At 35.4% G+C, this 24252-nt stretch overlaps 1 protein-coding gene across 8 annotated transcripts in view; it reads left to right on the forward strand.

Moving 5' to 3' along the window:
• The window catches only part of znf740a (zinc finger protein 740a), a 72947-nt gene that overhangs the window by 38105 nt on the left and 10590 nt on the right, over positions 1 to 24252 (forward strand). For 2 of the 8 annotated variants that reach the window (XM_052111003.1, XM_052111004.1), the window contains 6 exons: positions 4286 to 4369; positions 7225 to 7308; positions 9165 to 9248; positions 12686 to 12769; positions 13491 to 13574; positions 22121 to 22239. In XM_052111003.1, coding sequence (XP_051966963.1) covers positions 4286 to 4369; positions 7225 to 7308; positions 9165 to 9248; positions 12686 to 12769; positions 13491 to 13574; positions 22121 to 22239 — 539 coding nt within the window. The remainder of the gene's footprint in view (positions 1 to 4285; positions 4370 to 7224; positions 7309 to 9164; positions 9249 to 12685; positions 12770 to 13490; positions 13575 to 22120; positions 22240 to 24252) is intronic. The other 6 variants (XM_052111005.1, XM_052111010.1, XM_052111006.1 and 3 more) reach the window with 5 other exon arrangements.

The raw sequence follows: 24252 nt of genomic DNA on the forward strand, positions 1-24252 counted from the left end.
CACTATCCCAACTTTTTCGGAATTGGCATTGTATAATTATTATTGTCCTATATTATTATTATTATTATTATTATTATTATTATAAACTACTTGCATATATTAGGACTGTCAATTAAAAAAATTTGTAAAAGAAGCATTAGAATTCCAAAGAAGCATTATCTACTGAACTCCTTCCACAGATCTGAAACCTAAACCATCAATTCATAGTTCAAAAACAAGTGCCAATCAGAATGGGATCAAAGTTTAGCAGATAAATCACATAAAATTGATCCTTTTATTTTTTTATTTTCAATTTAATAATCGATTGGAACAATTAATCTACACTCGATGCTTGTTAGGCCGTTCAAGACTCGGCAGCATGAACTTTTCTTAATTTAAAATTGCCCTATTTCCCCTTTAATCTCTCATACTCCTTATCTGTTGCTAGAATGCTATTGTAATCTGAGACTGTAGTTGAATCACATTGGGTATAAATATAGTAGTGGAAATAATTTTTTAAACTCCGTAATCATGGTAAATTTGCTATTAGGCAAAGATTTCCCCACATACTTTTGAAGTCACAAGTTTACATACACCTTAGCCAAATACATTAAAACACAATTTTTCTCAATTCCTTGCTTCTCACAATACGTTGCTGGAATTTTGGCCCATTCCTCCTGACAGAACTGGTGTAACGGAGTCAGATTTGTAAGCCTCCTTGCTCGCGCATGCTTTTTCAGTTCTGCCCACAAATGTTCTATTGATTTGAGGTCAGGGTTTTGTCGCCACATCAATATCTTGACTTTGTTATCCTTAAGCCATTTTGCCACAGCTTTGGAGGTATGCTTGGGGTCATTATCCATTTGGAAGACCCATTTGCGACCACTTCCTGGCTGATATCTTGATGTTGCTTCAATGTATCCACATAGATTTCCTTCCTCATGTTGCCATCTATTTTGTGAAGTGCACCAGTCCCTCCTGCAGCAAAGCAACCCCACAACATGATGCTGCCATCCCCATGCTTCACGGTTGGGATGGTGTTCTGCGTTTTGCAAGCCGTACTCTTTTTCCTCCAAACATAACGATGGTCATTATGGCCAAACAGTTCAATTTTTGTTTTGTCAGACCAGAGGACATTTCTTTAGAAAGTAAGATCTTTGTCCCCCTGTGCACTTGCAAACTGTAGTCTGGCTGCATCTCCTTCCTGAGCAGTATGATGGCTGCGTGGTCCCATGGTGTTTATGCTTGCTTAATATTGATTGCACAGATGAACGTGGCACCTTCAGGCATTTGGAAATTGCTCCCAAGGATGAACCAGACTTGTGGAGGTCCAGAAGTTTTTTACTGAGGTCTTGATTTTGCCATGAAGGCAGGCCTTAAAATACATCCACAGGTACACCTCCAATTGACTCCAATCAGAAGCATATTTTTAATTGCCTAAAGGCTTGATGTCATTTTCTGGAATATTCCAAGCTGCTTAATTGCATAGTTAATGTGTATGTGTATGTAAACTTCTGACCCACTGGAATTGTGATCAATTGTCAATTAAAAGTGAAACAATCTGTCTGTAAAGAATTGTTGGAAAAATTACTCGAGCCATGCCAAAACTATAGTTTGCTAATATTAAATCTGTAGAGTGTTGGGGAATGAATTTTAATGACTTCTTCATCCTAAGTGTATGTAAACTTCTACCTTCAACTGTATGTGCCTCATGCCAGAGTCCACTATCTATCTAACATATTTTATTGGAGTATGATATTTCTAATCCACTGATAAATTAGTTTTATTCTACTGACACCTATGAAACAGTTTTTAACAAAGCCAGTCCAGAATAAGTTTAAGTTTTTATTAAAAATTCCTAAAATATTTAGGTTTCAATGCAAGTTAAGCTTAATCAACAGCGTTTGTGACTTAATATTGATTACCAATACAATTAATTTCATCTTGTCCCTCCTTGAAAGAAAAAAAGCTAAATCTTATGTACAGTGAGGCTCTTACAATGAAAGTGAATGGGGCCAATCCATAAAAATACCCTGATTTAAAGTAAACCGTATGCATGATTAAAAAGTATAGCAACAACATGTAAACAATATTTTTGCTAACATGGTATAATGTGTTAAAATAGCTTACTAACCTTTTCTGTGTAAAGTTATATCCAATTTAATAACAGCTCTAATAATACATAGTGACAGAACAGAAGAATTCTGTTTTATTAAAAAATAAGCTTCACATTTCTTCCTTTAAATTCTTGACCCCATTCACTTCAATTGCAAGTACCTCACTGTAACCTCAATTTTTATTTAAAATTGTATCTATTTATTTATTTAAATTGTTTTTAAGAAAAGGAAGAAGTCAAAAAGAATCTTTGTGGTAATCAACATAATGCCACAAATGCTATCACTTAACATGTATTGAACCCAGAAAAAGTTTACCGTTGAAAAATCATGAGCCATCTTATTTTTTTTGTCTTTTTTTATTTTTTTGCAGATTTTTCACACTGAATTTCACCATTAAAATAGCCATGGGATCTTGTATGGGATTAATAAAAAAATATATATATATATATATATATATATATATATATATATAAATTGTTTTTAAGAAAAGGAAGAAGTCAAAAAGAATCTTTGTGGTAATCAACATAATGCCACAAATGCTATCACTTAACATGTATTGAACCCAGAAAAAGTTTACCGTTGAAAAATCATGAGCCATCTTATTTTTTTTGTCTTTTTTATTTTTTTGCAGATTTTTCACACTGAATTTCACCATTAAAATAGCCATGGGATCTTGTATGGGATTAATAAAAAAAATTATATATATATATATATATATATATATATATATATAGCAAAATATAGGGAGACAAACTCAATCTGCTGGGTCATGGGTAGTGTTGTTGTTCACTTTGAATTCCACTATTAAACATAATTTTGATGCAATGAAGTTGAAATAATTTGAACTGATGGCTCTGACAAAAGCATATACCATCAATTAACAACCTCGAAGCTCATTTTAGGTCTGTCTTAAAAGGTTTATTTATATAATTTAAACATACATTAGTTTATGTATAAAATGAAAGGGATTTCTACTTCTGGAACCCGACTGTTGCGCTCTTGGCTTAAAAAGCTGCATCAACAAATTGATTGCAAATTTGCAGAAGCTCAATTTTTTTTAGATGTTGTTCTCTAGGGGTGTAAAGTTTGCACTAACAATGATTTGATTACGATTCTTCACCAACAAATTGCGATGCATAGTGAAATATATAACCTAGACACAATTTGATCCGAATGATTAGAATGATTTAGAATTATATTTTTTAAAAATGCAGAAAAAAGGTTCTAAGTTTTTACTGAATGTTATGAATTTAGGTAGCATGACATGCACCAATATTGAGCATTAGAGTCACAGATGCATTTAGGACCAAGGAGGTTTGGCATATGTATGGCTGCATATATAAATAGAAATATAATTTTAATGTTACATGCATTATGTATCTGATATGAAAAAATGTATCCACATATAATGACTTGATGCACACACATACAGATAGTATATAAACCCTAGATTGTGTTATAGATTTGCATAATATGTAACGCTAAAATAAAAAATGAAAATTGCTAATTAAATGTGTCGTGCGAAGACAGAAAAGGCCCATGTTATAATCAGGCAGGGATATAGAATAAAAAAAAATCTGTTTGTAGTGTAAAGGTGGTTTTACATGGTGTGTATATTGTACCTGTCAGTTCCCTATTATGGGAGAGGCAGCAGAATGGAGGCATGCTTGTCAATCATGCTCACAAGAATGTTTTATCAGCATCCATCCATCTATTTGCCAGCTTATCCTATTTGGGGTTGCAGGTAGTGAACTTGGCAGCATGAACTTTTCTTAATTTCAAATGGCCCTATTTCCCCTTCAATCTCTCATGCTCCGCATCTGTTGCTAGAATGCTCTTGTTATTTGAGACGGCATTTGAATCATATTGGGTATAAATATAGTTGTGATGATACATTTTTTAACTCTAATCGATGCATTGAAATTTCTTTGTCAGATGCATCGATGCATTTTTTAAACCCCTGTTGTTTACTGAATGTTATTAAAAAGTTGGCAGCAATGCTGAATAGCCTCTGTACAAATAAAGCTTTTTAGGCAAACACACACAAAAAAACTATTTTGAAATATAGGTTTGGCTGCAACAAACTCGAGTTTGGACATAGTTATGTAAAATGCATTTTGGGGTGGTGGACATACTGAGCTGAAAGTCTTTGTTCATCAGAGCTTAACACATTGGTACTCTGTGTTTAGGAGTGAAGCCGTATGCTTGTCCCTTGTGTGACATGAGGTTTTTTCAGCGTTACCACCTGCAGAGACACAGCCTCACCCATACGGGTACGAGTCCATGAGGCTATGCACAAAATGAGCATATTACACTCCGTAGTGTGCAATTGTAATGATGTATCCATGTGCAACTTGATAAATGTATTTCTCAAAAAATATTTCATAATCCATAAATGGATTGTATGCCAGATTACAAAGTTATCACACATATTTTGATCAAAGGACCAAAAACACAATATATAAAAATGCACATTTGTCGCAATAAATTATTACTTTTTGAATTTAGGTGTACAGCCATAAGCTTACACCCTTTACCAAGCCAAAATGATCAGGGTTGTAACCATGCAGAATTGGGGTCAACCAGTGGATGATTTCTAAACAACTGCCCCCAATCCTTAATATGTGGTTGAAGGTACTTTTTTGTTACTTACGCTAATCCTGCTTTACATTATTTCAACCCTGTCGTAGTAAATTTATTTACTTTGAATTTGAAAAGATAGAAGCTAATACTTATATTATCACTGAACGTGTGTCTTGTGTACTTTTGTAATAAATCGCACCGTATAATTGGAAAGAATATTAATAACCTATAATAATTATTTTTTGTGCTATTGCCATTCAATAATATACATACTCGCATTCTCAATTTGGTTGAAGATCAGTACAGGAATTACTGAATGGTTTTTCCTAAAAGTATTATTGAACCATATTATTAACAATACATATTTTTCTACTTAGTGTCTAGAAAATTGGCTGATATTGTGATGAATATCGTTAAAAAATAAAAAGTGTATTATTAAAAAAAGTATTTTGCTGTGCACACAAAATGGGTATATCTGTGAAATTATGTAACTAAGTTCAGTATCTCTGATTGTTCTTGTTTTCATAACAATGCTAAAGGTGCACTCCGTAAGTTTTTGCTAATTAGAAAAGGAAGTGCTTATGCTTGGTGTGAAAGTTGGAAGGGTCATATTGCAAGGATAGTATTAAAAAAATGTTTGTATTAAGAAAATGCTAGAAAGACTGGTAATATATGCAAAATAAAATTATTAACTCAAGTCTCATTTCTCTTCCACTTGTTGCTCCGGAAGTGGTAAAAACTGACGGATGAACATGGAGAAGGCTGAAATGGAGTAACCTGTTGCCAAATACATTCTTAGTTTGATATATATATTTGTTTTAAATTAAAAATACCCCTCAAAAAAATTAATTGGCCGCACCAAAAGAGCCAGTTCAAACAGCAACGTCTTTAAACCATTTGTTCCATTATTTCTGTGATTTATTTGAATGTTGAACATTGAAAAGACTGATTTGAGCAGCTGTTTCATTATTACAACTGCTTCTGTCCCTCTGTCCTAGTAAACACACTGGGATTCAGACGTGTGTGTTTGAAGCATGGGAAAACCACACATTGAAAAATAAACAATACCATATAAGTGGCAAATTCTAAACAGCATTTTGCACTCTTAAAGTGTACTGCATGAAGCAGATGCCTCTCAAAGACAAAAATTATTTGTTATTGCAGACATGGGTCTGATTCAAATGAAGGCTTTAGCGAAAATAATATTTGCTACCGCACATACAACATTACTTATGGTACTAACGTATTGAGGGTACTACCGTTTAAAAAATACTGTGGCCACCACCAGTATTTTGAAGCTTTAGTATCACGATACTGCCGTAGCACCAGTATGCCGTGCAACCCTACTGTGTTGATGTTCTGCACTTTTTTAGAAAAACATTTAAAATGATGCACACTCACATTAGAAGACTTAAAAGCAGTTTAATTTTACTCAATAAAAGCAGTTTAATTTTACATCGAGCACATTTACATACACACTAATATGCTGATTACATTCCAAAATCAGCATATTTTAAAAAAATCGGGACAAAGAAATCCGAGTTTACTTGACACTTACTACAGATGACGATGGAGTCAGTAGTCAACAGTATTGTCCAGAGTGATTGTGTGGATCAGCAAAAGTTTGATCCACCAGACAGTCCAAAGAGAATGAATGCAAGTGTAAAGATACAATTTCATGAATAAAAAGGTCCCTGCTGGAGTGATAAAACAAACTGCTATGACCTGCTGCTCTCACGTTACAGATCACGGATGGGCAGCACGATATCAAGCTCCAAACAAGACCATATGATGGTTTCAGCAGGCAGATAGCTCGCAAGTCACGGCTACCTGGTGTTGTGCTGAAATCTGAATCCCCACTAGATTCTTACTCCATGCTACCTGATTGGTTCTTCTCCCTAAAGCCCACCCTACACCCACCGCTTACCAAAGTAGGGAGTCATTGGTCCCTGTCCCTGAAGGCCATACCTACACCTGTCCCTAATCATACCCCCATACTAGGTAGTCAGAATTTGGCACATCACTGGTTACAGACAAGTGTATAACAATGCATGAAAATTTGTTTGGATTGTATCCAATAATATCCCATTATGCAGATGTGTGTATGATGACACAGAAAAAAAACAGTCCAAAAGTAACAAAACAGAACATAAACGAACATGATCGGCTGTTGTTAGTAAACAAACTTTGTGCCCATGATGATAGGTGTCAGTATAAAGTCCAAAACCACTGGTAGTGTTCGGACGAGTAAAAGCCATTTAAAAACTTACTGAGTGCACCTTTATATCATGGAAACAAATGGCACCTTTTCCTCACGACCCAATTTTTTTTAAACTGGTCTCTCTGTTTCAGCTCATTTAATTGTATGATGCATGGAAGCTTCAGTTGCATTTGTCAATTTTTAAAGAGGATTAGCAATCTTGTACTTTTTTATAATTTGCTATAATAAGAAATATGCCATTTCTTTTTTTTTTTTTCTAATCATAGTCATCTTGTTGAAGCTGATTTGATCAAGTTCACTCTAATTCTAGTCATTTGCATTTAGGGGTGAAGCCATTTGCTTGCACAATGTGTGATATGAGGTTTTTCCAACGCTACCATCTGCAGAGACACAGCATCACCCATACGGGTATGTGTTGTCTCTTGTACACCCCACCCTGCCATTAAACTGCTGCTTCACTTTAGCACTTACAAGAAATGAGTAGGGCTCAACGAGGCTAAAGGCACCGCGGGGTAAAAAGCTCCTTTGACCTAATTTTTCCCAAAACACTAAATAACAACAAACTACCACAGCACTTTCCTAAACACCTGTTTGCCACTATACACTGGACAATTTTCCTGTTCCATTAGATCTTTGGGTGTACGTCTAAATGTTGATTTTGAGGCAATTGCATTTATTTGATATTATATTTTTAATGTTGCAAATTTATATTGCTATTGAAAATCCCTGAAATTAACAAGTTTCTTTTTAGACAAAATACTTATTTATCATTTTCAGTTTTGTTTAAGGTCATTAAATCAGACATTTTACAATAACCGTTCAATAAGTGTAAGGATGGTATTTGGGGTAAAAAGCTCCCCTGTTGCAGGGGCTACACGGCCCCTATTAAACACATTGTTTTTCTTAAGTGGGGGGAATAGATTGATGAAAATTTTTCAAAGTGGGCTCACATTGACTCATCCAATCATAATAGAGATTGTGTTAGAAATTAACAGGAAATGGTTGACTTAGAATTTTGAGTAAGCCTCATCTTAGTTTTTTTTTACTGAAAAAGCATCTTTCTGTCTTGAAAGTATTTGCATTAGTTGACAAATTGTGCCTTATAACTATTGACCTGGAATCTACATGATATCACTTGAAACCCCCTGGGGGGCTTTTACCCCAAATTAGGGAGCCTTTTACCCCAAGTGTGGTTTAAATTGATCCCTCGACACTTTTTTTTTTTTTTTTTTTTTTTTTGGACTGAAATTTTATCGAAGCAACCTTCCTTTATCATTTCTTTTCATACAAATTATGTTGCTCCATATATTTTCAATAAAAATAAAAACATTTGACCTTGATACATTTTGTGACCAGAAAAAAACTAAATGTCCTTAAGGGGTGCCTTTAGACCCGCTGTACCATACTGTTCAAATTAATGAGCTTTAACATTTACAGATTTTAATCTTGCTGAAATTTAGTAAAAAAAAAGCTGTTTTGGAGGGTTTCACATGATTGTTATTTAACTGCACACATAGAGCATTAGTCACGATCATACACCTGAAAATATTTGGCCAATTTCTTCAGACAAGGTATTTTTATTTTTTTTTATGCAATCCATAATTTTGGGCAGTGTTTAATACAGGATATCAATCAATGTTATTTTGTCCATTGTTTTAAGGGTAGAAAGTGCATAATTGTCCTTTTAAAGTATTTTCACTGGAGGATGTTGTTTGTTCTTGGTAAATGTTAGTTGAAGGGCAGAATTAACTTGTCAGATTTCCGACAGGTCTGCCTTCTGAAGAAGGCAGTGGGTAGTTATCGCACACTTGCCTCAAGTAGTATAAGCTTTAAAATTTTAACCCACCTTGTCCTTCATTCCTTATTTCATTTTTGTTCTTTATTATACTGTGCAACATCTATAGAACATTATCAGTTGTTTGGGAAAATAGAGAGTAGTTTGGTTTGCTCTACACACAAAAACAGGTACACTGTATAAAATGCAATAATATTAAGGGATTTCTGCATCAGATTTAAAGGCCCTAATCAAGCAAATCTAAATTTCCATCATTGACCTTCACTCACTTTGTTAAAGAATTATTGTATAATTTGATTATCTGTCTCTTGTTACACACTAATTATATGCAAATACACTAGTCATATTTAAGCTTAACATTTCAACTGTCAGTGCAGGCTGTATTCTTTAGTTTCTCAGATTGTGAAATTGTTAGATTGCATTATTGAGAGAGTTTGCACATGGTTAATATTTTGCTCTGGTCATTTAGGAGTGAAGCCGTATGCTTGTTCCATGTGTGACATGCGTTTTTTCCACCGTTACCATCTGCAGAGACACAGCCTCACACATACTGGTATGTGTCTTTCTATCTTACCCCCACCCTGCCGCCTTAGATGCTCACAGAGACACTACCTGACCACTGTTACCATAGTTTAACAAAAAATTTAAGTCTTATTGGTTGAAAACACTCTTTTGATGCTGTCTGTTGACATGCTTTGCCTACTATTTGCAACAACAGTAAACACTTTAGTACATTAGTTTCAGACAGGTGAAACTGTGTTCTACAATATTACATGATGATGCTGATGTTACCGTTACCTTTTCTCAAGCTTCAAATTTTATATTTTTAAATGGAACAAATGGGCTCTTCGGTTAAAGTGTATTCTGTCAGCTATTATTGGTGCACCTTCTGATGATCAGTTGTCTCAAGATTAAAGTGTTATGTATATGTATCTTTGCATATGTATCATATTTATTTTATGGTAAATTGCTGTAATACATTGTGTTTTATTTTAAGTAATCGTGAAGACAGTACAACAAATACTACAATACTGAACAGATATGTATATATTTTGCAAACCAAAAAAATTACGAAACATTGAGGCAAATATTGATAATTCCAAATTTTGCAACATTGTTTTCTGTTCATGTGATCATGATGAAATGACCCGGTGAACATCATAATATCTCTATTGCTTGATTTTACACCTACGATTTATTTTCCCCAAAACTTTTTTTGTTATATTTTTATTATACTTTTAGATTATATAAAATCGTTAATCTCATAATTATATATATATATATATATATGCATGCATGCACTAGGGCTGTCAATTGATTTAAATTTTAATCAGATTAATTACATGGTGTCCCAATTAATTAATCGCATATACAAATATTTGCTATGTCCTTCATATAACAATAATTTGATATAATTAATTACACACACACACACATTTGTAGACAAAAATATACTTGTTCCACCATGTTAATTTATTTCATTATAAAACTAAAATGTAATAAAAAAAAAAAAAAGTTTTTTTGAAATTGATGACTGAAATAAGCCAATAAGTGCCCAACATAGATGAGAACTCCTTCAATGTTTAAAAAGCATTCCAGGGTGATACCTCAAAAAGTTGGTTGAGAAAATGTCAAGAGTTCATGCATGCAAATTCTAGGCAATGGGTGACTACTTTTAAGCTGTTAAAATATAACACAGTTTTTATTTATTTTGGATTTTGTTTAGTCACAACATAATTCCCATAGTTCCATTTATGTTATTGCATAGTTTTGTTGACTTTACTATTATTCTAAAATGTGGGGGGAAAAATTATAATAAGTAACCGTTTCAAAACTTTTGACTGTTAGGATGCGTGCGTGCGTATAGTAAATAATAAGTAACCGTTTCAAAACTTTTGACCGTAAGGATGCGTGCGTGCGTGTGTGCATATATATTCAGATAATTAAACTGCATTACATTCTTGTGGCAGAAGAGTTAATCATTGATAAGACAATACAAAAAGCAGCTTTAGAATACAATGTATTGTTTATTACCATATTATTGATCATAAGTCAGTCACTGGTAAACTAGGGCTGAACCTTTGCAATGTGTGGGACTAATGTACACACCACAAACACACAACAGCAGTTTCGTTTTAACGATCAAGTAATGGAGAAAGGATCTCTTACAAAACAAACCTAGTTGGGACTTGTGGCAAAAATCAAGTACTTTGCAGCCTTTGTACAGTGGAATTAAATACCAAAGAAGTACATCAACATTTATCTATCATCTAAAAGCCAAATACACGGTACATGGCACTTATGATGGACCAATGTGTTAGGCCTAGGTTGTTAGAGCTTTCCCAGTTCAAGTTATTTAAACTTTAAGCCTGTTGCCACTGACCTTCTGATGCATCAGTAAATGATAACCGGACAATGTGGAAGAAGTACCATTTATGTGTGCAGTGTCAGCACTAAAAGCAGAAAAAGTCAGAAGTAGTATGCCGTTGCTAATACACATTTTTTGCAGCGCTATTCATGTATAACTCAAACCTGCGCTTAACACCCTGCCGTAAATCATGTGAAATTCCATATCCAAAATGGATAGCCAGCCACTGCATAATTTTGTGGAGGATGAGGGTTTAAGAGATTTAATGTGCATTGCAATGAATACGCAACCTATGGGGACTAGTTATTTCAATTAGTCAACCTAATTCCCTAATTAATTCAACTTAAGTTGTCATTGTGCACAACCATGGTTGAAATATTTAAAAACAATATTTTACATAGTTCTTTCAGTTGTAAAGTTCCCATCAATACTTGATTTAAGTTGATAGGTGGCGATAAGGTGAAAACGCTGCTGCTTTTTGCATTTAGAGGTGAAACCGTAAGCTTGCACCATGTGCGACATGCGTTTTTACCATCTTCAGAGACACAGCCTCACCCATACGGGTAGGGGAAATCTCTGCTTACCCCTCTTCCATAAGGCAAACAGTATTATGAATGCCTCACACAGCTCTTAGTATTTTATGGAGAGAACAAGTATCTGTTAAACTACATCAAACTCGAGTTTGTATTTTTCATATTGCTTAATATATTAGCAAGCTTAAATCTCAAAAATTAGTCTGGAAATAACGGTTTATCTCATTACAGAGGAGAGCTCATCAACAGGTGGGTTAACAACTGGAACTTGATATGTGGCACACACACAAATTAATAGAGGATCTATTCTTTAAAGGAATAGTTATCCCAATATTACTTTGTTCAAAATGTTGCCATAATTTACTCACCCTCATGTAAACCCATATGTGACTGACTGACTTCCTTGGAACACAAAAGAAATGTCACGGCTAAAGTATATTTCAGGTTTCTGCGTGCTGCTTTGTCTTACACACAGTGCGAGTGACAAAAATGTAATCATCATAACAGTATATGTGCAGTCTGTTTTGTGTGCAGTCCAGTTTTTCTAGACATGCGTACAGTTTGCAACTGTTTGCATACACATTCGTGTGGTATTGACTGTGCTAAAAGAGTATCACAAAGCAGTGGTAAAGCACGTGTTGAATGCGTCTGTATGGGCTTGCAGTCAAAGTATTATCTGAGGCTAAAGTGCTCGACTGTGTGCGAGATGGAAGGGCACGAGAGAAAACTAAGTATTCGCAACCCTTAAGGCAGAATGACATCAGTCACCATTAAATTTCATTGTATGGAAAAAAGATTTCTCTGCAATGATATTTAATGTTGACTGAATGTTAGGGAATGCTCAGTGTTCCATGGAAGAAAGCAAGTAAATAATGACACAATTTTCATTTTTGGGTACACTATCCCTTAAAAGATTTCTAAGGAACCTTTTTTTTTTTTTTTTTTTTTTTCAGTCTTAGGTACTGCAGATGCACTTGGCATACCAGAGCACTAAAAATTCCTAAAAATGCTTTATCAATACAAAAATACACACCCACACACACACACACGTGTATATACATTTGAACTGTTGGCGCTCTGTGCATTTAGGAGTCAAGCCGTACGCTTGTTCGATGTGTGACATGCGGTTTTTTCAACGTTATCACCTGCAGAGACACAGCCTCACTCATACGGGTATGTGTTATCAAACCCCCACCTCTTACTAGTTAATGTAAGTTATGTGCATGCTAAGTAATTTTTACATTGACTCGTTTAACAACCTTTTCCAGTTGAATGCATTACAATATAATAACCACCCCCACAAACTGTTCTCCAATTGGTTCATTTGTCCATTTGCTTCATTTTACAATTTAATTTACACATTTTTCAACCTAAGCAATTCTATAAACCATAGCTACTTTTACTGTAAAATTGTCCCTTTGTCAAGACCCACCACCCTTTAGTTACTATTGCTATCAAAGTCCTGTACTAATGTTTCTACTTCCTAACTCAGTAAGTCCTACCTCTAGAAGTCCCACACTCTGATATAGTAATATTTTGGTCAATTATTCTTTAAGCATACTTGTACATCTTGATTCAGCATCGTTACTGTTACTAGGAACCCCAGCATACTATTACACGTTACCCAAGCTAAAACGTTCTGCTATATTTGGATGTCTGTGAAATTCAGATATAGTGATTTCCAACCATTCCAAGGATAGGAATGTTTATTAACATTTTTAAGGTCAGGCTTACCGCAGTTAATTCTGTTAATTCATCATAAATTATTTCAGCATGCAACATATTTAAGACAAGTATCAAAAGCATAGCATGCTCTACATTTTACACACCATTAACAATTGTTTGCTACATGTTTTGTGAAAACATTCCCTAAAAATTGATGCTCTACATTTAGGAGTGAAGCCGTATGCTTGTTCCATGTGTGACATGAGGTTTTTCCAACGGTACCACTTGGAAAGACACAGCCTGATTCATACTGGTATGTGTTCTTTTCAAATTTCAAAACCCCCAATTTACTTTGGAGACCTGGATTGGAACCAGAGATTTTAGTGCATATTACATGGTTAGGGTGTGTTAGATAAAAACAAATCTAGATGGCATTAACTATTCAAATTATTGGTCAAAACCTCCAGTAACAATATTGCATACAACCTCAATTTTGAAAAAACTGGGACAGTATGAAAAATGCTGATAAAAACAAAATGTAGTGATTTGTCAGTTATATTCACCCTTTGCTATATTGAAAACACTACAACTACACATGATGCTTTACCTTGTGAGACTTATCAATTTGCCAACAGATGCTTCAGCAAATAATCCATCATATAGTTAAAAGATTCAAGGAATCTGGTCAAATCTCATGCGTAAAGGACAAATTGAAAACCACTTCTGAATGAGCGTGATCTCTGATCCCTCAGATGTCACTTTTTTAAAAAACATAATTCAATTGAAATGGATATCATGAAAATGGGTTTGGGATTACCATTAGTAAACCTTTGTTAGTCAACACCTCTTGCTGCTCATCCACAGATGCGAGTTAAGACTTTACTATGTAAAGGAGAAGCCATAATTCTACACTGTCCAGAAGTGCTGCTGACTTCTCTGGGCTCTGTCTCATCTTGGATGGAAAGTAGAACAGTTGATCTGTGTTTTTTGGTCTGTCAAGTCCACATTTAAAATAGTTTTTGAACAACACAGTCGTCGTGTTCTTGTGTCAAAGAGGAAAAAACCATGCAAGCTTTTATCAGCATCAGGTCCAAAAGCCAGTGTCTGTATGTGCAAAGGGACTGATATGTATACATTTTGGAGCAACATATACTGCCATTCCAGCACTGTCTTTTCCAGGGACGTCCCTGTATTTTCCTGCAGGACAACTTCAAATCACATACTGGCTGAATAAGCAGAGAGTGCGTGTGCTAGATTGGCCCGCCTGCAGTTCTGACCATCTCCAGTTGAGAATGTGTGGTGCTTTATGAAGCACACCATAGCACAAATTCCACTTTCTAAACTGAACAAAACTTGCGTATTCAGTGCCCAAATGCTTAATACGGTTATTAGAAGAAATTATGTTTCACGGTGGTAAACACTCGACTGTCCCAACTTTTTTGGAGCGTGTTGCAATAATCTAATCTGAAATGACTGTACATAAAAAACAATGAAATTCACAAGGTAAAACATCATATAATGTGTAGTTGTAGTGTTTTCAATATAGCAAAGGGTGAATATAATTTACGAATCACTACATTTTATTTTTATTAGCATTTTTCATACTGTCCCAACTTTTTCGGATTTGGAGTTGAAGTAATACCTCCACTTTTAACATTTGTACATGCCATATTCGGCATCATTCAACATTTAGGCGTTTCAAATAGAAGTTTACTTGGGACGGTCTCTTGAAATTTCAGTAAAAATGTAGTGTAAATTGATCTTTTTAACAAAAATGTATGTGTAATTATTTGGATCGGCTATTTGTGTGGTTGACGCGTCTTGTAGAATGTGTGTATATACACTCAGTGTATACTACTTAACAGATATCACTTAAATAGATGTTCTGAGAAATCACATCTGTCTCTGTGACAGCCCTAGAATCAGTAAAAGGCAGAAGAGAGTCAGGTGAGTGGCCCAAATTATTTTTTTATTTTTATCAGAAACGCTCCCTACCTGTTGATCTTTTTGTGCATTTTGGTTTGCTGTCATGTCTTTTGGAGGGCATGAGATTGAGGTTGGTAAATGAGAGGCCCTTCCAAACAAACTTTATCTCGCTCAAGGACTATCATACTCTCACACATTATCAAACCACTTAAGCTGGTGCCATTATGTATACTCTGTCTCTCTCCACCTGATCGTTGATTGTAAATGAACCTCACAATTGAAAATCAGCTAGTGTGGCTCTGGCTTTACACGCACCATCATACTCATACACATCATCAAACTCTTTCACACACAATATCAAGCCAGTTACACGCACCATCATATACTCACTCATACCATCACAATCAAATCACGTAGACACACCATCATACTCACGCACACTATCATACCACTTTCAGAAACTATCAAACCTTGAAAGTTGAATCACATTTTCTGATTGGCTGAGTATTTTGTGCCATTTTACCTCCTTGCTGCCTGTGTGTGCCCCTCCCCCCACGGATGCAGTCTGCAAAGTGGCCCCACCCACAGTGTGGGGAAAGGAAAGCCCTGTTACTATAGTTACACAGTCCAATAGATTTGGCTATTTTAACAATAAAAAAAAACTATACAAAATTCTGTTATGTTTGGACTACAATAGCTTATAAATCCAGCTCTGAATTTGTATTGCCTGCCAACCAACAACAGTAGATGCAAAAATTAGAGAGAGCTGTGGCCAACTGTGACATAAACCTGAATTTTGAGCTAATTATACCACACATTGCTTACTCATTGTTATTGGTTCCAGAATACCAGTTTGGAGTTAGTTCACTTAACCATGACTCCCTGTCTACTCATGACACGTCTCTTTACATGACGCAACGGCATGAGGCTGTCTACACTTGATGCACCGAAATGAACATTCTAAGTGATGTGCTGTAGGAGCTGTGAGCTAGAGTAGACCTCATCAGTAGTTCAATGGTAAATAACCAGCATGGTTAAATGGTAAATGACAAACTGCCTTTGTTTACTTGTACGGTGTTCTGGGATTGATGTAACACCAATTTAAAACACCGGCTACTATCTGCACACCTGTATATGTGCTTAAATAATTAGTTCACCCAAAAAAGACAATTTTATTAATTATTTAGCCCTGTGTTGTTATAACCCCATATGACTTTCTCTCTTAACACAAAGGGAGAAATTGTGAAAAAATGTCATGCTCAGTGATGTCATACAATGGCAGTTTATGGTGACTACCTCTTCAATCTTCAAATGCACACAAAAGTATAATTTGAAGTCTAATAAATTACTCAATGAGACTTCTTATGAAAGCATACAATGAGATTTTTAAGTGATAAACAAACCAAATTTGTATGTATTATTTAGTGAAACCGTTGGCTGACTATTGCTCTCCTCTGCACGTTCATGAGACTGCACGAGAGCAAGTTCACTCTGGACCAGTACTAGTTCACATCGGATGGAGTTACTCTGTGCGATGCCGAAAACAGAAACCAAGCGATCAACAGAATTTCCTGTTGCTTGTCACGGCTGGGTAGGACAAAAACTCTGATTAACATAGAAAATAGACCTTTTATGTTTTTTGCCATCAGGTTAGGACACTGTGTGACTGTTGTTGCCTTTAGCCTCGTCTGTCTATCTCAGTTTGATTGAGAACTCCGTTTCAAATAAATAAGGCTAGTCATAGAAATGCATCTATTCTCGGATTACAAACTCATCTCATCAGACATATTTAGTCAGTTCTGTTCTCTGGTTTGTGTGCAGTTGTGTTCCGTTGTTAATATCACAGTGGCGGACCAGTTTTTTTAGTTTTCGCTTGAACGCCCCATCTCGCAAAAAATACAGCTCTCGTGCAGTCTCATGAACGTGCTGAGTAGAGCTACGGTCTGTCAACCGTTTCACTAAATAATACATTATATTTCAGTTTGTTTCTCACCAAACGTCATAGTGTGCTTTTAGAAAAATCATGAGTCTCATTGAATAATTTTTATTCTTCTGATTTATACTTTTGCATGCTTTTGAAGATTGAAGAGGTAGGTCTTCCATAAACCATAAACTGCCATTGTATATGACATCACTATGACATTTTTTCACAATTTCTCCCTTTGTGTTAAGAAAAAGAAAGTCATATGGGGTTATAACAACACAGGGCTGAGTAAACAATTAATTATGTTTTTTTTGGGTGAACTAACCCTACATATGCAGATGTGACCGATTGTAGCCGATGTTTTAAATTGGTGTTAAACCAGTCCCAGAACACCATACATGCAAGCATGAAGGCAGTTTATTATTTACCGTTTATCCATGCTGGTGGACTATTTTTGCGTCCTTTTGACACTTGAAGAGGTAGTCCTGCCATTGCATGACATCACTAAGCATACTTTTTTTTCACAATTTGTCCCTTTGTGTTAAGAAAAAGATATTCATAGGGTTATAATAGTTGTATTTACAAAGGGCTGAGTGAATGACAGAATTTTTCACTTGGGGTGAACTATCCCTGTGAATCCCGGAGTATGAGGGGGAAAAAGGGAATCCCCACTATTGCAGCGCAATGCCACGACAGGCCGTAATGGAAAATTAAGGAAACAAACACAGCAGCAACTGTGGGACATCTGAAAGTAAAATAAAGCAACAGAATAAAATATAATTCATCAGACAATTATGTTACACAATTACACGAGTTTGCGGAAAAATTGTATATCCCCTTCGCCATTGAGAAAGCTGCTTACTGACTGAGCTGCATGCATATGGGGTTAAATTGTACACTGCTTACACAGTAAATGTAAACATGAAGGCTACTTTCATGTCTTAAGCAGATTTCTTGTGCCCATGTAAAGCTGGCGCCACACTAGCAGACTCCAAACAACACTGTTTTGTCTGCGGGTGATATGCAGACTGTTTTGCAGAGATCTCGCTCTCTTCACTCGGAGTGAAGCTGGCCAAAATAACAGGAGTACCATGTGAGCATAAATAATTGCAATAGAAATGATTCATAGAATCCGCTCATGGTGTCCCCCTGCCTTGACGGTGATTATTTTACTATTAAAAAAAAAATATAGATTTAAAATCATATTTAATGTATTACATTTTAAAGGCCATTATCCTCCTGAGACCCAGCAATTCATTTTTGTGTAGAACATTTGTTATTTATGTTTTTCTTAGCCCATACATGCTATAGTGGTAAATCTTGGGGTATTATCAGAGGACTCCCTGGGCTTTTCAGAGATACCAAATGTTTGTGAGTTTTGCCCTGACAACTTTCTCTCCTTGGTCTATACATATAGATTTAAATATATCAGTTCAATTCAGTACATCAAATCATTTTTTTTTTTTTTTTTTTATCATCTGCATTTTATATTGACATTAAAAATAACTTTTTTTCACTGGGTCTCAGGAACTTATGGTAAGTTTACGGAAGAGGATTAGGGCCAAGCAATAATAAAAAAATAAAACCATCTCGAGATTAAAGTCATTATAATGCGAGATTAAACTCATTAAATTTCGAGAAAAAAAGTCGAAATACAATCTTGAGAATAAACATTACATTTCGAGAATAAACGCGTTAAATTTTGAGACCGATTTGAGGCCACATTCATCCTTACATCCACTGGTTGTCATTTCATGTTGGACAAAAACGAGTACATCGCGCAAATTGAACTGATTTTTCCTTCTAAAAAGACCTAGCCGCTTGCAAATTCTCCTTAAAGTTCGTATGCTAATTATTATTCTGTCATAGTTAGCTAAAGTCGATAGTATTTCTTTGTTACTGAAAGAAAATCTAAAATATAGCTTGACTAAGCGATCCAACTCTGCCATGTCCTCTATCAGTATGGCTATGCTGTGAACACTGATTTCATTTCGACTTTTTTTTCTCAAAACACGACTTTATTCTCGAAATGTAATGAGTTTAATCTCGCATTATAATGACTTTATTCTCGATATTTAATGAGTTTATTCTCAAGATTGTATTTCAACTTTTTTCTCGAAATTTAACGCGTTTAATCTCGCATCATAATGACTTTACTCTCGAGATGGCTTTATTTTTTTTTTATTATTGCTTGGCCCTAATCCTCTTCCGTATAAGTTCATCATAGCTTGTAATGTAAAATAATGAGATCTTTACAATGACAAAGCAGCATATATAAAAATATATCTTATAAAAAGTGTCTGAATATTCATAGCTCTGTGATTTTTGTCATGGGCATGAATGGAATGGTGATTGAGAGATACCGCAAAAGCCTGTTGTATCATATTTGATGTATGTAATTTCAACTGCCTATTCCAATAAATAAAATACAAGATTTTAACCATGCACAAGTTGCTTATATTCAGCAAATACTCATTTTAAAATATCAGAATCAATGTAATCATTAATGTTACTTTTGCTTTATTAAAATAAGCTGTCATTTATCCCAACATAAGAATCACTTTTCACGTAAGTCCGCCGCCATCAATATAAACATTGAAGCCACTTTATTCCACAAATAACCACCAGATGGTGCTTTAAATATGTGAAACTTACATACCATAAATTTATTCGGCTTGAACAGAGTAATAAATCGGTTTGTCTTTATTATTATAATCACATTTTAACTTTAACTTTTGTTGACATTGTATATTTAATAATGATATGAGCTGTCAATGTTTGAAATAATGTGTACAATTTAATATTAATATAAAGTAATAACTTTAAGTTAACATTAATTTGTATAACAAGTGCTATAGTGATACTGTCAATGTAAGAGTTTAACACTCACCTCACAGACTCAGTTTGTTTTTGCTCACTCGTTAATGAAGTCTCTGTATTTTAGCGCCTCCATGCTATTTGTTGTTCAAATTAAAATTTATTTTTACTTTTTTATCTGACTGTAAAGAACAGAAAGCATATTAAAAGACACATTACTCCATGAAAGTGGAGTGCGGGATCTCATCTTTGATGGATACTTATTAAGGTGCGTACACACTGCCAGCGACTTTGTCGCTGCAGGTCGCCAGTGGCTGGCGGTGAAGTCGCTAGTGGGTGTTCCCACTACTGGTTGCCTAGTAACGTTTATAAATAACATTCACGGATGTCATTCCATTGCTGTTGACAGCGAATCTCTTTTCTTGCCACTAAAAACAAACATTTTGGAGGGAAAAGACTAAATATAAATGGAATCAGTACATAAAATGCTTTATATCAAAGATGAATGAGAAACAAGGCGTGCCGTTTGCCATAGCAGCTGTTTATCTGCAGCGAAAATGCAAATGCCGGTCTGTCTGCGTCCATAAAATCCCTGCGATCTCAGATACACCTTTCCACGCAGTATTTTTCTTAAAAATGTCCTTGTACGTGGGAAGAGACATATCATAGAGCACTGGCATTTTTCAATACAACAAGGTGAATTTCCAGGTATTTCAGTACTTTCTAAAATTTAAGTTCAGGCACTTAAAGCTCAAGGACCTTGTCTAACTATTTGTTTGACGGTTAATTTCATTTATGATCACATGGACCCAAAACAATCTTTCAAATCACGAAATACTGAGTTTTGCCAAGATATTGTTAATAATGTTTCTGGTTCACAATGTATTGAAATTTGATATATCGTACCATCCCTATATGATACTGATTATTCACTTGAAGTCGACTCAAGCTCACAGCTTCATGCTTTCTGCACGTCATTTGTTCACTTTGACACAGTTTAGACATCAACGTACATGTCCTGTGTAGACAGGGTGTCAGTGTTTAGTAAAGTAACCCCAAACTAGTATTCAGAAACCAATAACCACTAGTAAGCAATATGTGGTTTAATTAGATCAGAGTTTTAATTAAGTGCTCTTATTCTGGCCTCTTTTGTTGTCTGTTGGCAGGAAATACAAAATCAGTTCTGTTTTTTATTTTTTATTATTTATTTTAAGTGCAAATAACTACATAACAGCTATAGGCAATCTGCAGCTGAGCGCATCAGATCAGCTTGACGTCTTGTCAGTTCTTCAGTAAAAGAAGCTTTTTTGTCACTTGAAGAGTACACGAGCCTAGTGACAAAACTATTTTGGATCCGTTTTTTGCTGTTGCTGGAACTCCGCAGGGAGTACTGACTCAAGTGATTAAAGACCTACCACTGGTAGACGTTAGTGCGCGCTTCGTCTCCCTCCATCTGGCGGCAATTATGTAAATGAAGCTCACAACTGAAAATCACTGGAAAATCAGCTAGTGCGGTGCCAGCTTAAGTAGTTTGATAATGTGCGCGTGTGAGAGAGACTAAGATGATGAGAGAGGTGAAGTTTGAAATGTATGGAAGGTTTAATTAAATTTGTTAATTTTGTTAAAAAAAAAAAAAAAGGCTTTTAAATTAATTTAACTTTTAACTTGATTTTGCCAGTCCTCGTTTTTTTACCTCTTTACTGTAAATAGGAGTGAGTTTTCTATATCTGGCAAGTTCCACACCGATTTGACTGCATTTTCGCAACATCTATGTAGACATTCACGCCTCATGGCTGTTCCTGAGCGTATTAAGTTTCTTGATTTTTGTGTGTTACTATGCAAAATAAAGTTAGTTGGTCAACGTTTTTGTAAACCATTCCAATGGTCAATCTCATTTGGTTTCTAAGAATGTACAATTAATTCTCAAGTCCCAAACCAGGTCTCTGATTTTTAAAAACCAATCCCAAAACAACACAGAGTTCCACTCTATATTAAAGCCTGTTAAAGGTTCATTGAATATCATATTGTCTACAAACTCGAGTTTGTATGAAGTCAATTACTTTATTTCATATTGAAACCTTTTATGACAGTCTTGATTCAAACATGAGGATAAATGTTTTAGAATTGTATTTGTTGACTACTTTGAGAATGAAGCAGTGTTTTAAATATTTTTTTTTTTTCCCCCTTGGTAGGCGAGAAGCCATTTGCATGTGACATGTGTGACATGCGCTTCATTCAGAGGTATCATCTGGAGCGACACAAGCGCGTTCACAGCGGAGAGAAGCCCTATCAGTGTGAACACTGTCAACAGGTGAAAACTCAGCAGTGTCTGATGACATGCATTTATTTTAATAGGATAGACTAATACTAATTAATATCCCATAATTGCTACTAGACCACTACTGAGGTCTTGAATTATTATATAGCTATACCATGTATGGACTACGCCCCAAAATTATGATTCTTTAAGGTGCTGTTAGTGATTTGTTTATTAAATTACATGCAGAAAATGTACTTATTACTTGCGAAAAAGATGTCTGCCAGCCATGGTTAGATTGTTTAGCCAATCAGAAGTCCTGTTACTGAAAGTGCTCATGGTCGAACAGCAAAATGACACCTCACCATAGACGTTGGAGTGGGGGGGGCGGCCGTAAAATACAGACTGATGTCTATGTAAGAGGTAATAATAATCCTTTCCATTATAATTCGACACGTTTTATTCATATCAGATACACATTGTGTAAGTAACTTTAATGTTTACTCTATTCTTCTCCCAGTTCACCAGCCACTTATTTTTAAGTATTTCGGGAGTGGATGAATTCACGTGTTGTAAATCCAACAGATCCGATTCTCTGAACTGCGTCTGCGGCACAAACTAACATGGCGGCGCCCATCGCGCATACATTTGAACTAACGCGATCGTTATGAAGGTGTTTAAACAACAATACACTTCCACTTGCATGTATTTGACAATCGGAATATCAGATATTTTATGCCAAAGCTAACACATTTGAATATTCTGAATAAAAAAGGAAAAATGACATAAAAGCAGATCATCATTCATTCAGCGCTGTTGCTGCTGCGGTGTGTCACGTGACAAGCAATGATGCGTCACCATGGAAACCATAAAGTGACATTCTAAATAACGGTCGCCTAGAAATCTCAAGCTGGGGGGTCAGTTATATGTTGTATGCGCAGCCGCAGCGGAGACATAATTTAAGGACGCGAGTCCCGGAAGAATATGATTTTATCCTCTTAGTGAAGAAAGCAACATTCCGGCAGTTTGACACAAATGACACAAAAACGGATTTCAAATTTCTTTTCAAAAGCTCCCACAGCAAAGCGAATAAGAGAAGGGGGGGCAACATCACTGGATTTGACATCCGATTCATCGTTATGTGTAGTATCTCAACGCACGCATAAAGCTTGCCACAAAGAACCGGCCAAAGTAAGGATTATGCATTAAACATTTAAATTGTTTATTAATAAACTAGTGTGTTCTGTCAGTTTTCGGTTCATTTATGAGACGCGCTCCAGTTCACGCGCAGGCGCCTCCGTGTCCTAATTATATTGTCTACTATATTTGCTTCTTATTTATTAATCCAGTCAATTTGTTGATGAAAACATTGATTAAAATGAAGATACAATTTATACAAATGAAATTCACTTAAAACAAAACAATAAGTGGTCAGAATTATGTCTGACCCATTCCAAATGTTTTCCGATATATGGTGACTGATGGAACAAAGAGCGCGCATTTCGACATTTGCAGTAAAAACTTGAAATAAATTCTCAGAAAATGCATTTAATACCAATATATTGAAAAATCTGTTTATATACTCCATTAATAAAGGAGTCCAGACATTGGAAAAATATCAGTCCACATGCGTTTTATATTTAATATTTAGGTACTTTTAGGTTGCAAAATATTTTTTTGAAAATTCTACTAGACTACGTCACTCATAAATCATGAAATTTCACACATCCACCATCTCTTGCGTTTTATTAAAAATCTTTAACTTTTAGGTAGCAAATTATTTTTTAGTAATTGTCAATTACACTAAGGTTAGATTTCAATGAAGGTAAATTGGAGCGGCCACACTGAGCTGTGCGTAACGCCCACAGACGTGAAGTGAACGAGACAGAGGCTGACCGGTACTGTCTGAAATGGTTAACTCTGTGGCGATGCATGTGCAAAACAGATTTAACTCATCATAAGGTCAATCAGGATACATAACACAGCCTACTATAGGCCTACACTAACACCCCCCCACAATATAGTTCCCACGTCCCTGCACCTCACCCTCCATCTGCTCTAACTCAA

This window comes from Xyrauchen texanus, chromosome 39, assembly GCF_025860055.1.
Source record: "Xyrauchen texanus isolate HMW12.3.18 chromosome 39, RBS_HiC_50CHRs, whole genome shotgun sequence".
Classification (NCBI taxonomy): domain Eukaryota; kingdom Metazoa; phylum Chordata; class Actinopteri; order Cypriniformes; family Catostomidae; genus Xyrauchen; species Xyrauchen texanus.